The following is a 15,295-nucleotide window of genomic DNA, read 5'->3' as shown; positions in this document are numbered from 1 at the left end:
ACCAGGTCGGTTAGTGCTTCTTGGGCAGTGCGTCACCAGGCCTCCATGGCTCAGATCTGCAAGGCTGCAACATGGTCTTCAGTACATAAATTCACCAAGTTTTATCAGGTGGATGTAAGAAGGCATGAGGATATCGCCTTTGGGCGCAGTGTGCTGCAGGCAGCAGTATAGGTCCTCAAGTCTGGGGGTGCCCTACGGGTTGTGTCTCCCTCCCCTCAAATAGCATTGCTATGGGACGTCCCACATAGTGATTACTGTGGTGCTCTGTGTCCCGTGATGTACGATAAAGAAAATAGGATTTTTATAATGGCTTACCTGTAAAATCCTTTTCTTGAAATACATCACGGGACACAGAGGTCCCACCCCTCTTTCTGGGGTTTAAGTATATTGCTTTGCTACAAAAACTGAGGTACTCTGGTAGGAGGAGGGGTTATATAGAGAGTGAACTTCCTGTATTGGGTATACCAGTGTCCATCACCTGAAGGTGCCTATATACCCACATAGTGATTACTATGGTGCTCTGTGTCCCGTGATGTACTTCTTTTTTTTTTTTTTTTTAAACTATGTAATAAAGCAGCCCTTCTCAACCAGGGTATTGCGGCATCCTGGTTGAGAAAGGGGTGTAGATTGAGCTCTCACTGTGCAGGTGTACAGTTCGGTGCTCCACCAGTCTCAGCCCTGTATAGATAGACCCTCAGAGCTCTGAATTCTACATCTGCACACTGGAATCTTGATCAGGGTAACAGTGACTAGCAGGGCAGGGAATGGGGGAAGTGTCTTTCTGAGTCCTGACCTCTCCACCTCTCCCTACAATGTAGCAGTGCAAAGAAAACATTCACCTGGCAATGCGAGTGCAGGTACCATCTGCATTTGGCAAAAAGTTTATATGTACTGTGTGTGTGTGTGTGAATTTATATATACAGTGCCTTGAAAAAATTTTTTTGCAAATATATCTGAAAATTGTGGCGTGCATTTGTATTCAGCCCTCTTTACTCTGATACCCCTAACTAAAATCTAGTGAAACAAATTGCCTTCAGAAAACACCTAATTTGTAAACAGAGTCCACCTTTGTATAATTTATTCTCAGTATAAATACAGCTATTCTGGGAAGCCCTCAGAGGTTTGTTAGAGAACCTTGGTGAACAAACAGCATCACGAAAGCCAAGGAACACACCAAATTGAACTTTTTGGCCTAAAAGAAAAACGCTATGTGTGGTGGAAAACTAACACTGCACATCACCCTGAACACACCATCCCCATCGTGAAACCTGAAGGTGGCAGCATCATATTGTGGGGATGCTTTTCTTCAGCAGGGACAGGGAAGCTGGTCAGAGTTGATGGGAAGATGGATGGAGCCAAATACAGAGCAATCTTAGAAGAAAGCCTGTTAGAGTCTGCAAAAGGCTTGAGACTGGGGCGGAGGTTCACCTTCCAGGATTACAACAACCCAAGCTACAATGGAATGGTTTAGATGAAATCATATTCCTGTGTGAGAATGGCCCAGACCTAAATCCAATTGAGAATCTGTGGCAAGACTTGAAAATTGCTGTTCAGATGCTCTCTATCCAATCTGACAGAGCTTGAGCAATTTTGCAAAGAATGGGTAAAAGTCACTCTGTAGATGTTCAAAGCTGGTAGAGACATACCCAAAAAGACTTGCAGCTGTAATTACAGCAAAAGGTGGTTGTACAGATCATTGACTCGGGGGCAGAATATAAATGCACACCACACTTTTCACATATTTAACATATTTATTGGTAAAAAAAATTGAAAACCATTTATCATTCTTCTCCCACTTTACAATTATGTGCTACTTTGTGTTGGTCTAGCACATAAAATCCCAATTAAATACATTTACATTTTTGGTTGTAACATGACAAAATGTGGACACTTTCAAGGGGTATGAATACTTTTTCAAGGCACTGTAAATGTGTATGGTAGTTTGTGTGTGTGTCTATGTCTGTACATTATTTTGAATCCTGACCCCTAATCCTGCAGATCAGAACTGCTTTTCTAAGCTATCGGGGTTGCTTTTTTTTTTTTTTTGCTCATTCACAATAGTTGCACGAACTGCTGCTCCTCTGAAAAGAATTCCATGCTCAGACTGCTTTTTAGAGGCATTTGACAAGCAATGTCGCCTACTCCCCATGTTAGTGACCGCCAAATATGATATAGTTCCTGCCACAGCCACAATGTATGTACGACCCCGGCCGCTGCCTCTGTAGCTAAAGCGGGAGTAGTTGGGGGGTGGGAAAATTGTGAGTCAAGAATTTAGACTGTGTTACCTAGAGACTGAAAATAATTTTAAAGGGATCCTTGACTAAAAAACATACATTGAAAAATGTTGTAATAAACTGTTGTGGGGTTTTTTTTTGTATCTAAAGAGCCTTTTTTTGTATAGGTAAGCAAGAAGGTGCTTACCTAAGAAGGTCTTTGGAAGGTGTGAAGGATCTTTACTGGATTACTAGTGTATGAATCACAAAATAATTTCAGTCGTATTGGTTTAGAAGAGCAATTTAACTTTTTAAGGGCTCGAGCTAGAAGTTTGTCAGGTTTATTTGTTTTGAGGTAAAATGTATGTCTAGATTTACATAACATTTTATCTGCAGATTCTGATAGAAAAAGGTCAAGGTCAAGACGTGCTTTATCAAGCTGAAGTTTAGTTGTAGGGGTAGGATTAGGTTGAAAAAGTGTGGGAGAGGAATTAAATTATATTTCTAACTTTTGCTGTAGCTGTCGTTTTTCTTTTTTAAGATAGGAGGCTTGTCGGATACATACACCTCGGAGTACAGGTTTATGTGCCTCCCAGTGGGTCAATGGGGAAATATCAGGAGATGCGTGGTTGGCCAAATCTTCACCTGGGAGCCTGGGCCCACAAAAATTCAAGGGGGTTGTTGTTTGGTTTTCCAATGGGGTACTAAAGAACAGAAGCCTGCTGCACAAAATAGAAACAAGCTTCTGCACCAGTGATCTTGGGGTTTTTTTCTCCTCTAAGGGCCTTGAGCATTTTTTTTTTTTTGTTCTACAGATTGAAGAATGCATTTCTTTGTCTTTGGACAAAAGTTAACTTTAACTGTGAAATGTTTTCAGAGCTGATAGGTTGTTCTTTATAATATTTGCGTATTGATTTGTAGCTCAAGTAAATAAAAGGTATTCTCATAGCCCTTCTGTATAGAGTTCAGGATTGTGTATTGTTTAAAAAATATCTCTAAAGTATTGCTTGCTCTTGGTATACTGCCTTCTTATTTGGCTGTATTGATAAGACATACATATCTTCTTATCTGCATTATAATATTTTATTCAACAATGCGAGCCTAACCTTAGTATTACATTTGTTACAAAAAAAAAAAAACTTATGGGCTTAACCGCTTCATCCCCGTAAGATTTTACCTCCTTCCTGACCAGAGCACTTTTTGCGATTCGGCACTGCGTCGCTTTAACTGACAATTGCCCGGCTGTGCAAAGTTACACCTAAACAAAATTGGTGTTCTTTTTTTTTCCCACAAATAGAGCTTTCTTTTAGTGGTATTTGATCACCTCTGCAGGTTTTAATTTTTTGCGCTATAAACAAAAAAAGAGAAACAATTTTGAAAAAAAGCAATATTTTTTACTTTTTGCTATAAATATCCCCCAAAAATATATTAAAAAAAATAATTTTTTTTTCCTCAGTTTAGGCCGCTGTATTTAATTTTTTTATGATATTGTATTTTTGGTAAAAAAAAAAAAAAATCGCAATAAGCGTATATTGAGTGGTTTGCACAAAAGTTATAGCGTCTAAAAAAATAGGGGATAGTTTTATTTTTTTTATTAGTGGTGGCGAACTGTGATTTTTATCGTGACTGCGACATTATGGCAGACACATCGGACACTTTTGACACTATTTTGGGACCATTGTCATTTATACAGTGATCAGTGCTATAAAAATGCACTGATTACTGTGTAAATGACACAGGCATGGAAGGGGTTAAACACTAGGGGACGATGAAGCGGTTAAGTGTGTCCTAGGGAGTGATTCTAACTTGGGGGGGGGGTGGGCTACCACTGACATGACAGCGATCACTGCTCCTGATGATGGGGAGCAGTAGATCCCTGTCGTGCCACTAGGCAGAACGGGGAAATGCCTTGTTTACTCCCCATTCTGCAGTTCCGGTACACCATCGCCGGGACACTGCCGAACATGGAGTCCATGGGTCCCACGGGCATGGTCACGCTGTACACAGCGCGCTAGCCCTGCCAATTAAAGGGGATGTACAGGTACGCCCATTAGCCCACCACTGCCATTGTGCCAGCGTATATCGGCATGCAGTGGTCGGCAAGTGGTTAAACTGCATGTAATGTAAACCACAATCAAGTACAAATACCAACCAGACGTGGTAGAAGTACCACAGTCCAAAAAGCTGTTTTCTGACCCCATAATGGAATTGCCAAGAAAGAATGTAGGGCAAAACACTGCTTCAAAAATAACTTCAAATCGAATTGATACTGTTGGCAGTTTGTGTGGTTCCTATAAAAAAAAAAAAGTTATGTTTTTACTTTCAGTAGGATTTTATTAAGAGTTTGAAGCTGTACAGTACAAAGAAGGTCAATAAAGACCTGTGACAAACTCATAGTATACCATTGAGCGTCATTAACTGCTTCCAGCTCGATCTATAGCAGAACGATGGCTGAGCACTGCAAAAGCTTTTCCATTCTAATAACGTCTGTACCATGTGATAATTATGACCAATCACAGCAATCACAATAGTACACCCTGTGAATGAATAGATGCCATTCATAAAAATGATGGCTTATAACGGTGATCATCTCTGTTAAAAGCAGTCATAGTGTTTAAAAAAACAAATTCTGGCCACTTCCCCAGAGTAGTACGCGTCACTATGCTAACACTGTACTGCTCTGGTCGCAGTATGTAAAAGAAAACAAAATTGTAGAAAAAATATTAACCAAATTGATTTTTTTTTTTTTTTTTTATATAGTCCCTGGATAAGTGTCCTTGATCACTGCCATATCAGCCATCTGATGACGCTGTGCTACTCTGGTGACCGTACGTTCAAAAGAAAAAAAAAATTGTGGAAAAAAATAAAATTTTATATAATTTCTTAATTTTCAAAAAAACTGTGACACATTGCAAAGAACGCACCGTTCCTCTTAGGAAATACCTTGGACTGTCTACTTTCCAAAAAAAGGGGTATTTATACTGTCCTGGTATTTTAGGGGCTCAAGAAATGAGATAAGCATTCGGTACATCAGGATTGATCAATTTTCAAATATACACTATATTACCAAAAGCATTGGGACACCTGCCTTTACAAGTGCATTAACTTTAATGGCGTCCCAGTCTTAGTCCGTAGGGTTCAGTATTGAGTTGCTCACCCTTTGCACCTTTAATAGCTTCAGCTCTTCTGGGAATTCATCCCAAAGGTATTTTATCGGGTTGAGGTCAGGACTCTGTGCAAGCCAGTCAAGTTCTTCCACCCCAAACTCGCTCATCCTGGTCTTTATGGACCTTGCTTTGTGCACTCGTCCAAATCATTTTGTGGAGGTGGGATTATGGTGTAAGGTTGTCTTTCAGGGCTTGGGCTTGGCCCCTTAGTTGCAGTGAAGGGAACTGTTAAGGCGTCAGCATACCAAGACATTTTGGACAATTTCATGTTCACAACTTTGTGGGAACAGTTTGGGGATAGCCCTTTCCTGTTCAAACATGTTTGTGCACTAGTACACAAAGCACGTCCAAAATCAGTGCCTGACCTCACAAATGCGCTTCTGGAAGAATGATCAAACACTCCCATAGCCACGCTTAAACCTTGTGGACAGCCTTCCCTGGAAAGTTATAGCTGCAAAGGGTGGGCCAACTCAATAGTAAAACCTACGGACTGAGACATGCTATTAAATTTCATGTGCGTGTAAAGGCAGGTGTCTCAATACTTTTGGTAATATAGTGTATATACAGTGGGTATAAAAAAGAATCATACCTTTTTAAAAAAAATCAAATTTTGTTGATTTGCAGCCTGAACTGAAGACAGTTTTTGTTTTATCCAGCTGTATTTAATAGTACAACTTAAAACATCCAAGTGAAAGATGTATAACACAAACTTGTCAGATAAAAATAAAGAAAAAACATCAACAATAGAATCACGGAGTTGGAAAAAAGATCACCCCTCATGTCAGCATTTTGTTGAACCATTTACAGCCTTTAGACTATTGTACTTTGTACATTTAGACTTTACAATATTTGCACACTCCTCCTTGCAGAACTGCTCAAGTTCAGTTAAATTTGATGGTGGCAGTTTGTAGACTGCATTCCACAGATTTTCAGTGGGGTTTAAGTCTGGGCTCTAAGTCATGCAAGGACATTCAGTTTTTTCTCATTCAGCCACTGAGTTGGTCATTTTTTCTGTGCTTTGGGTCTTTGTCATGTTGGAAGTTAACTTCCTACCATTGAGCACTTTCTGGCAGAGGGCAGCAGATTTTCCTCAAGAATTTGATGGAATTTTGACCCATCCATGTTTCTTCTATCCTGTCAAGTGCCCCAGTCCCTGCTGCAGAGAAATATACAGTACCTTGCAAAAGTATTCACCCCCCTTGGCATTTTTCGTGTTTTGTTGCCTTACAACCTGGAATTAACATGGATTGTTTGAGGATTTGTATCATTTAATTTACAAAACATGCCGACAACTTTGAAGGTTTTTTTTTTTTTTTTTTTTATTGTGAAGCAAACAACAAATAAAACAAAATAACAGAAAAAGTCAATGTGCATAACTATTCACCCCCCTAAAAGTCAATACTTTGTAGAGCCACCTTTTGTGGCTATCACAGCTCCAGGTCACTTTGGATAAGTCTCTATGAGCTTGCCACATCTTACCACTGGGATTTGTGCCCATCCCTCCTTGCAAAACTGCTCCAGCTCCTTAAAGTTGGATGGTTTGCACTTGGTTTGTGGCTTGCGCAATCTTTAAGTCTGACCACAGATTTTCTATTGGATTGAGGTCTGGGCTTTAACTAGGCCATTCCAAAACATTTACATGTTTCCCCTTAAACCACTCAAGTGTTGCTTTAGCAGTGTATTTGGGGTCATTGTCCTCCTGGAAGGTGAACCTACATCCTAGCCTCAAATCACACACAGAATGGTACAGGTTTTGCTAAAGAATATCCCTGCATTTAGCACCATCCATCTTGCCCTCAACTGTGACCAGTTTCCCAGTCTCCCAGTCCTGACTGCTGAAAAACATCCCCACAGCATGATGCTGCCACCACCCTGTTTCACTGTGGGGATGGTGTTCTTTGGGTGATGTGATGTGTTGGGTTTGCGCCAGACACAGCGTTTTCTTTGATGGCCAAAAAGTTCAATTTTAGTCTCACCAGACCACTTCCTCCATACATTTTGGAAGTCTCCCACATGCCTTTTTGCAAACTCAAAATGTGCCATTTTGTTTTTTGCTGATAGTAATGGCTTTCTTCTGGCCACTCTGCCATAAAGTCCAACTCTATGGAGTGTACGGCTTATTGTCATCCTATGTACAGATACTCCAGTCTCTACTGTGGAACTCTGCAGCTCCTCCAGGGTTACCTTAGGTCTCTGTGCTGCCTCTCTGATTAATGCCCTCCTTGCCCAGTCCGTGAGTTTTGGTGTGCGGCCGTCTCTTGGCAGGTTTGCTGTTGTGCCATGTTCTTTCCATTTGGTTAAGATAGATTTGATGGTGCTCCTAGGGATCATCAAAGATTTGGATATTTTTTTATAACCTAACCCTGACATGTACTTCTCAACAACATTGTCCCTTACTTGTTTGGAGAGTTTCTTGGTCTTCATGGCAGTGTTTGGTTAGTGGTGCCTCTTGCTTTGGTGTTGCAGCCTCTGGGGCCTTTCAAAAAAAATGTGTATATGTAAAGACAGGTCATGTGACACTTAGATTGCACACAGGTGGACATCATTTCACTAATTATGCGACTTCTGAAAGTAATTGGTTGCCCCAGAGGTTTTTATGGACTTCATAACAAAGGGGGTGAATACATACGCACATGCCAATTATCATTTTTTTATTTCTGAAAAATAGTTTTGTGTATATATTTTTCTAATTTTACTTCACCAACTTGGACTATTGTGTTCTGATCCATCACATATAATTCAGATTAAAAAAAAAAATTGAACCAAAGGCTGTAATGTAACAAAATAGGTAAAAAGCCAAGGGGGGTGAATACTTTTGCAAGGCACTGTAACAGGACATTACCAGGTCCATGCTTTACTGTAGGACTGGTGTTATTTGGATGGTGAGCTGCATTCGTTTGACTGAAATCTGAAAATTGGCCTGGGTAGGAAGGGGTGAATGTGTCTGATATTGAGGCTCTACTCGACTCTCACCCCCCACCACTATCTCACACCCAGTTTAAACTTTTCTTACAAGTCACAACAGCTGCAGAACAGTCCTTGGTGAAAGCTTGGAAGACTCCCCATCTCAACCCTTTAGAGAATAGAATACCCAGGCTAAGATTCACCCTAAAACTACTAGACAGAGTAGTGTAGTTAGTGTGGCATCCATGGGTGACCCACTTCTTCCCATGACTCTTTGGTCCTTCCCCAACAGCACTACTCCTGATATTTCCCCAACTCTTGGGTCTACTTTTTGGACTGGCTTTTCCCCTTTCTTTGGTTTTCTGGAATCTTACATTTTGAGATTTTTTGTTACATGCCTTTGTAAATGGCAAATAACAGATTTAACAAAAAAAAAAAAAAAATAGGACGTTAAAATCCCTAGGAGCCTTGTGTATTTAGATCCCTGAACACCTCTTTAACCACTTCAGCCCCGGAAGGTTTTACCCCCTTCCTGACCAGAGCACTTTTTACAATTCGGCACTGCGTCGCTTTAACTGCTAATTGAGCGGTCATGCAATGCTGTACCCAAACGAAATTTGCGTCCTTTTCTTCCCACAAATAGAGCTTTCTTTTGATGGTATTTGATCACCTCTGCCGTTTTTTATTTTTTGCGCTATACACGGAAAAAGACCGAAAATTTTGAAAAAAAATGATATTTTCTACTTTTTGTTCTAAAAAAAATCCAATGAACTCAATTTTAGTCATACATTTAGGCCAAAATGTATTCGGCCACATGTCTTTGGTAGAAAAAATGTCAATAAGTGTATATTTATTGGTTTGCGCAAAAGTTATAGCGCCTACAAACTAGGGTACATTTTCTGGAATTTACACAGCCTTTAATTTATGACTGCCTATGTCGTTTCTTGAGGTGCTAAAATGGCAGGGCAGTACAAAACCCCCACAAATGACCACATTTTGTAAAGTAGACACCCCAAGGAATTTGCTGAGAGGCATGTTGAGCCCATTGAATATTCATTTTTTTTGTCCCAAGTGATTGAATAATGACAAAAAAAAAAAAAAAAAATGATATATTGCTCACACAGGCCATGGGCATATGTGGAATTGCACCCCAAAATACATTTAGCTGCTTCTCCTGAGTATGGGGATACCACATGTGTGGGACTTTTTGGGAGCCTAGCCGCGTACGGGGCCCCAAAAACCAATCACTGCCTTCAGGATTTCTAAGGGCGTACATTTTTGATTTTACTCCTCACTACCTATCACAGTTTTGAAGGCCATAAAATGCCCAGATGGCATAAAACCCCCCCAAATGACCCCATTTTGGAAAGTAGACACCCCAAGCTATTTGCTTTGAGGCATGTTGAGTCCATGGAATGTTTTATATTTTGACACAAGTTGCGGGAAAGTGACAAATTTTTTTTTTTTTTTTTTGCACAAAGTTGTCACTAAATGATATATTGCTCACACAGGCCATGGGCATATGTGGAATTGCACCCCAAAATACATTTAGCTGCTTCTCCTGAGTACAGGGATACCACATGTGTGGGACTTTTTGGGAGCCTAGCCGCGTACGGGGCCCCGAAAACCAATCACTGCCTTCAGGATTTCTAAGGACGTACATTTTTGATTTTACTCCTCACTACCTATCACAGTTTCGGAGGCCATGCAATGCCCAGGTGGCACAAACCCCCCCCAAATGACCCCATTTTGGAAAGTAGACACCCCAAGCTATTTGCTGAGAGGCATGGTGAGTATTTTGCAGCTCTCATTTGTTTTTGAAAATAAAGAAAGACGAGAAAAAAAAATCATATGCGACGCATATCACCGCCGGGCGATCAGGGGGCTAAACCTTTATTAGGTAATAAACGGCAGGTGCCCTGACACTATAAAAAATAAACGAACTAACCAGCGTCACCCGTAACAGTTATACGGTGATCAGTGGTGAAAGGGTTAACTAGGGGGCAATCAAGGGGTTAAAACATTTATTAGGTAGTATATGGGGGTCCCTGTCACTATAAAACGCTGACGGCGAACCTAAATATTTACCTCCCTAACTAGCGTCACCAGCGACACTAATACAGCGATCAGAAAAATGATCGCTTAGTGACACTGGTGACAGGGGGTGATCAAGGGGTTAAAACTTTATTAGGGGGGGTTAGGGGGGTACCCTAGACCTACAGGGGGCTAATACTCACTGCCCTAACACTGTAACTGTCACAAACTGACACCATGCAGTAATCAGAAAAAAAAAAAAAAAATACTGCTTGCTGTCAGTTTGTGACAGGGGGGGGGTGATTGGGGGGGGATCGGGGGTGTAAAGTATTCCTGGCATGTTCTACTGTGTGTGTGTGTGTGTGTGTTGTGCACCTACATGTCTTCTCTCCTCGGCGCTGGGACGGAAACTGCCAAGCCGAGGAGAGATGACATCACATCCTCTGCCTGTGTGAAACTACACACAGGCAGGGGAGGATTCCGATTGGCTGGGAGCGATCGCGAGGGGGGGGCCACGATCGGATGGTCTCCCCCTCGCCTCCCGACGCTCCCAGTCAAATGCCGACCGCCGCTGGCACCGGGGGGGGTCCGATCGGACCCCCCGCCCGCGGGAGGCAGATCACGTACAGGTACGTGATTCTGCCTGCCCGTGCCATTCTGCCGCCGTATATGTGCGTTAGGCGGTCGGCAAGTGGTTAAGTGTAAATGAGGATTACAGATGAGTTTCTGTTTATATTGTCACTAGCTAGTATCCATCATCGCTGCCACACCAGTTCTATGACGACGCTGTGCTGTTCTGCAGTTCTGCAGTATGTAAAGGAATTAAAAAAATTGTGAGAAATAATTTTATAAATGTTTTCATTTTCCAAAAAATTTAAAAAATCCCACCATGCCTCTTACTAAATACCTTGGACAAAAAGGAGTATTTGTAAGTGTTCTTTTCAGACTGAAAAGGCTTTACTTTATCATTCATTGCGGGACACAGGGATATATCATATCATAAGAGTTGGTTATATGCAGTTGCATTCAGAAGATAGTACTGGCAAACCAGAAAAAAAGTGGCCCCCACCCCCAAATTCCCAGCCTTATTTGTTATGTCTTATTTTTTTGCCAGTGTCCTGGAGGGTTTTTCCTTAGCTCTCTTGAAGAAAATTCTGTGTTTACTATTTTATTCCTCTTAACATTCTCAGTGCTTTGTGAATATTTCTTCTCTTTAAGCTAGTTGAACTGTTCTCTAATAAGCGATTATCCTAATCAGTCAATTCAGGACACTGCCTTGGCATACCTAGACCCTGCTGGAAGGAAGATTGTGGGGCCTGCCTGTATTGTTTCATTTGGGCACTGTGTTCTGCTTGTGGAATTCCTCCGATACCTAGTGTACTGGTTTGTTAGCCGTAGAGTGCTTTACAGGTCCAGAGCATTGTCGCAGCCTCTGGTGTGAACCAGTCTCTGAAAACTTAGTATGAGTGAGCCCATCGTTGGCACAAAGATATACAAGAATGTGATTTTCGGGCACTCGGCTCTTTATTAAGGTGCTTCCCAGACCTGTGGGTAGTGTGTTGGTCAAATAACAAACTCCAGTTTTAGAGCAGTAGTAACCTCTATGGTAGTGGTGGTCAACCTTCTTAAAATGCGGTCCTCAAGTGTGGCCCTCGACATAAGCAAAGGGCTGCACATTCAATTCAGTACATATTCATTGGCAGAGACAACAGATTTGCAACATAATATAGTCAATGACTGCGGACAGGATACAAAAGATGGTCAAAGACTTGGCGTTCCTTTAAAAGTTGGCAGATTAATGGAAGGGAGCAGATCCAGGAGTAAGTCAGGTTTTCTGAAAATAATGCAAATATAATGTGTAAACAATGTAAATCTGCTGGAATACAGTTGCTACGGCAGCGTGGGAGACAAGGGGTTCTCGTCAGCTGACCACTTACACTTGCTTTTTGTTTGCATTTCAGAATAATGATGCAATATATCAGTAACATTTTGTTATTTTAAGGCAAATTGTTTTAATTCTCGGTCACTCTAGCGCAGTTTTTCCAACATTTTATAGCAATGCACTGGATGGTACTGGGTGTCACTGCACAGCAGCCCAACACACCATGCTGCTGTACAGTGACAGAAATGAATTGTCACTTTGTGCACTTTTCGCCAAATAAAGTTCAGGAAAAAAAGGGGGGAACTGTATGTGCAGATCATACCGCCCCCTCACCACGGCTCATTGCATCAGAAACAGATTGGTGCCCACACACTTAACCACTTACAGTAACCACTTCAGTTTAGTGTGCAGACATGTGAACAGGCCTGTAATGTTAGCATTTTCAAAGGATAGCTAAAAAAGATGTCTGAATTCGAGTTTAATCTTCAAAAACTTAAAGGAGGTTGTAAACCCTCGTGTTCGTGCCCTGTAATTCCCACAGCGGAGACGCGCTCTTCCTCTCTGCCCGGGGTTCTCGGCTCTTGATTGGAAAGATTGATAGCAGCGCAGCCATTGGCTCCCGCTGTTAATCAAATCCAATGATGTGGGGGTGGGGCCGAGTCCGGTATTTGTCTATGGATGCAAATGCTGGACTCGGGAGCGCACCCACAAGGTAACCCCCAGGGAGAGCGCTTCTCTTAGGGGGTTAACCGATGCAAGGAGGAGCCGCCGGGGACCCCAGAAGAGGAGGATCGGGGCCACACTGTGCAAAACGAACTGCACAGTGGAGGTAAGTATGATATGTTTGTTTAAAAAAATAAACCCGAAGGTTTACAATCTTTAATATTTCTTTTCTTTTTTCAGGAGGACGGTAGTATGCCCCATTATTGATGTAATTAGCGATGATACTTTTGAATATATGGCAGGTTCTGATATGACTTATGGAGGGTTCAACTGGAAACTAAATTTTAGGTGGTACCCTGTTCCTCAACGTGAAATGGATCGTAGACGAGGTGACAGAACTCTTCCTGTGAGGTGAGGAGACTCATTTGACATTTACATTTTCCCCTTTCTATTATTGTGTTATTTATAAGGGTATGCCATTGAATATGTTGATGATCTGTCAGACTGACCATGTAGGATCTATGTGCAGTAGAGTTGTTACATAGTAGGTGAGGTTGCCACTCTTATAGTAAATAACCCTCTATGTAGTTTAAGGTTAAATCTCTTTTATTCTAATTTTAATGAGTGGCCACGTGTCTTGTTAAACTCCCTTCCGCGAAAAAGTTTTTTATCCCTATTGTGGGGTCACCAGTATGGTATTTGTAAATTGAAATCATATCCCCTCTCAAGTGTCTCTTCTCCAGAGAGGATGAGTTCAGTGCTCACAACCTTTCCTTAGAACCCTTTATTTTGTTTTGTTGTTTTGTTCAGGACCCTTTATCAACGCAGCCTTTAAAATTATTTGAGTTTTGAGGGAAAAAATAAAAATACATGAAAAAGGTCCTTTAAGTGCATTGTGTTCGAGCGGGCGCCGGACACAGTGCACTATGGAATGCGCAACGTCTATGCAATCACGTGATTGCAGATGAGACACTTCATTTGCAGGGTTTTGACCTGCCTTGTGGCGCAATGCATTGCGCCGGAATACTTCTGCTCCGTAGTATTACTACCGGTGCTTTGGTTTGATTGGCACTGCCCTAGGATACGGGCGGTGCTTTCCCTCCGAGTTGCGACGTCCCTTCTGCCTTCCCTGTGCCAGTAATAAACCGGAATTGACGTCAACAGCTACGTGGAATGCACGGCCCAAATGACCGCACACAGCCCTCCCTCCTCTCTACACTGACACCTTCATCCCAGCCTGGACCACGGGCAGCTATGGTTGGCAGGCTAGCCTTGCAGGATGTTCCTGAGATGGGCAGGAAGAAGAAGGGGGACATGATGCTGGACAGTCCAGACTCAGGACTGAATGAATGAATGAGTGACTTGTATAGCGCTACCTATGCAAACTGAATCGCCTCAGGGCGCCTTTTAACCTACCAGCATGTCTTTAGAGTGTGGGTGGAAACCCACGCAGGCACAGGGAGAACATGCAAACTCCAGGCAGGTAGTGCCGTGGTCGGGAATTGAACCAGCGACCCTATTGCTGCTAGGTGAGAGTGCTATTCACTACACCACTGTGCTGCAGGACTCCGTGAGTCTGGGGTTGTATACTGTGCCCTGGGAGTCTGGGGCTGTATACTGTGCCCTGGGAGTCTGGGGCTGTATACTGTGCCCTGGGAGTCTGGGGCTGTATACTGTGCCCTGGGAGTCTGGGGCTGTATACTGTGCCCTGGGAGTCTGGGGCTGTATACTGTGCCCTGGGAGTCTGGGGCTGTATACTGTGCCCTGGGAGTCTGGGGCTGTATACTGTGCCCTGGGAGTCTGGGGCTGTATACTGTGCCCTGGGAGTCTGGGGCTGTATACTGTGCCCTGGGAGTCTGGGGCTGTATACTGTGCCCTGGGAGTCTGGGACTGTATACTGTGCCCTGGGAGTCTGGGGCTGTATACTGTGCCCTGGGAGTCTGGGGCTGTATTCTGTGCCCTGGGAGTCTGGAGCTGTATACTGTGCCCTGGGAGTCTGGGGCTGTATACTGTGCCCTGGGAGTCTGGAGCTGTATACTGTGCCCTGCGAGTCTGGGGTTGTATACTCCTGACACTATGGGTGGAAGCAAGTGGAATACAGGGGACAGAGTGGGTGGATGCTATAAGGCAGTGGTCATCAACCCTGTCCTCAAGGCCCACTAAGAGGCCAGGTTTTAGGTATTACCTTGGGGAGATGCAGACTAGAATACTGCAATCACTGAGCAGCAAATTATATCACCTGTGATGTATTTCAGTTATCTTGCAAACCTGGCCTGTTAGTGGGCCCTGAGGACAGGGTTGATGACCACTGCTATAAGGGGTGGGGCTTATAAGTGGGAGGGGTAAAAAAGGAGGTGCCCGTCTGGGGCCCCCCATCCTAAAACTTCACCAGCCGCCACTGGTTCTGACTGACATGCACCAAATAGACAAAT

At 42.8% G+C, this 15,295-nt stretch overlaps 1 protein-coding gene across 2 annotated transcripts in view; it reads left to right on the top strand.

The window, feature by feature from the left end:
* GALNT1 (polypeptide N-acetylgalactosaminyltransferase 1) overlaps nucleotides 1–15,295 on the top strand; it is a 481,701-nt gene that overhangs the window by 308,815 nt on the left and 157,591 nt on the right. For both annotated transcript variants that reach the window (XM_073630779.1, XM_073630780.1), the window contains exon 6: nucleotides 13,104–13,274. In XM_073630779.1, the coding sequence (XP_073486880.1) occupies nucleotides 13,104–13,274 (171 nt within the window). The remainder of the gene's footprint in view (nucleotides 1–13,103; nucleotides 13,275–15,295) is intronic.

The sequence above is a fragment of the Aquarana catesbeiana genome, linkage group LG05, assembly GCF_042186555.1.
Source record: "Aquarana catesbeiana isolate 2022-GZ linkage group LG05, ASM4218655v1, whole genome shotgun sequence".
NCBI lineage: Eukaryota > Metazoa > Chordata > Amphibia > Anura > Ranidae > Aquarana > Aquarana catesbeiana.
Note: the sequence above shows the minus strand (reverse complement) of the source record. Positions and strands in the feature narration are given on the sequence as shown.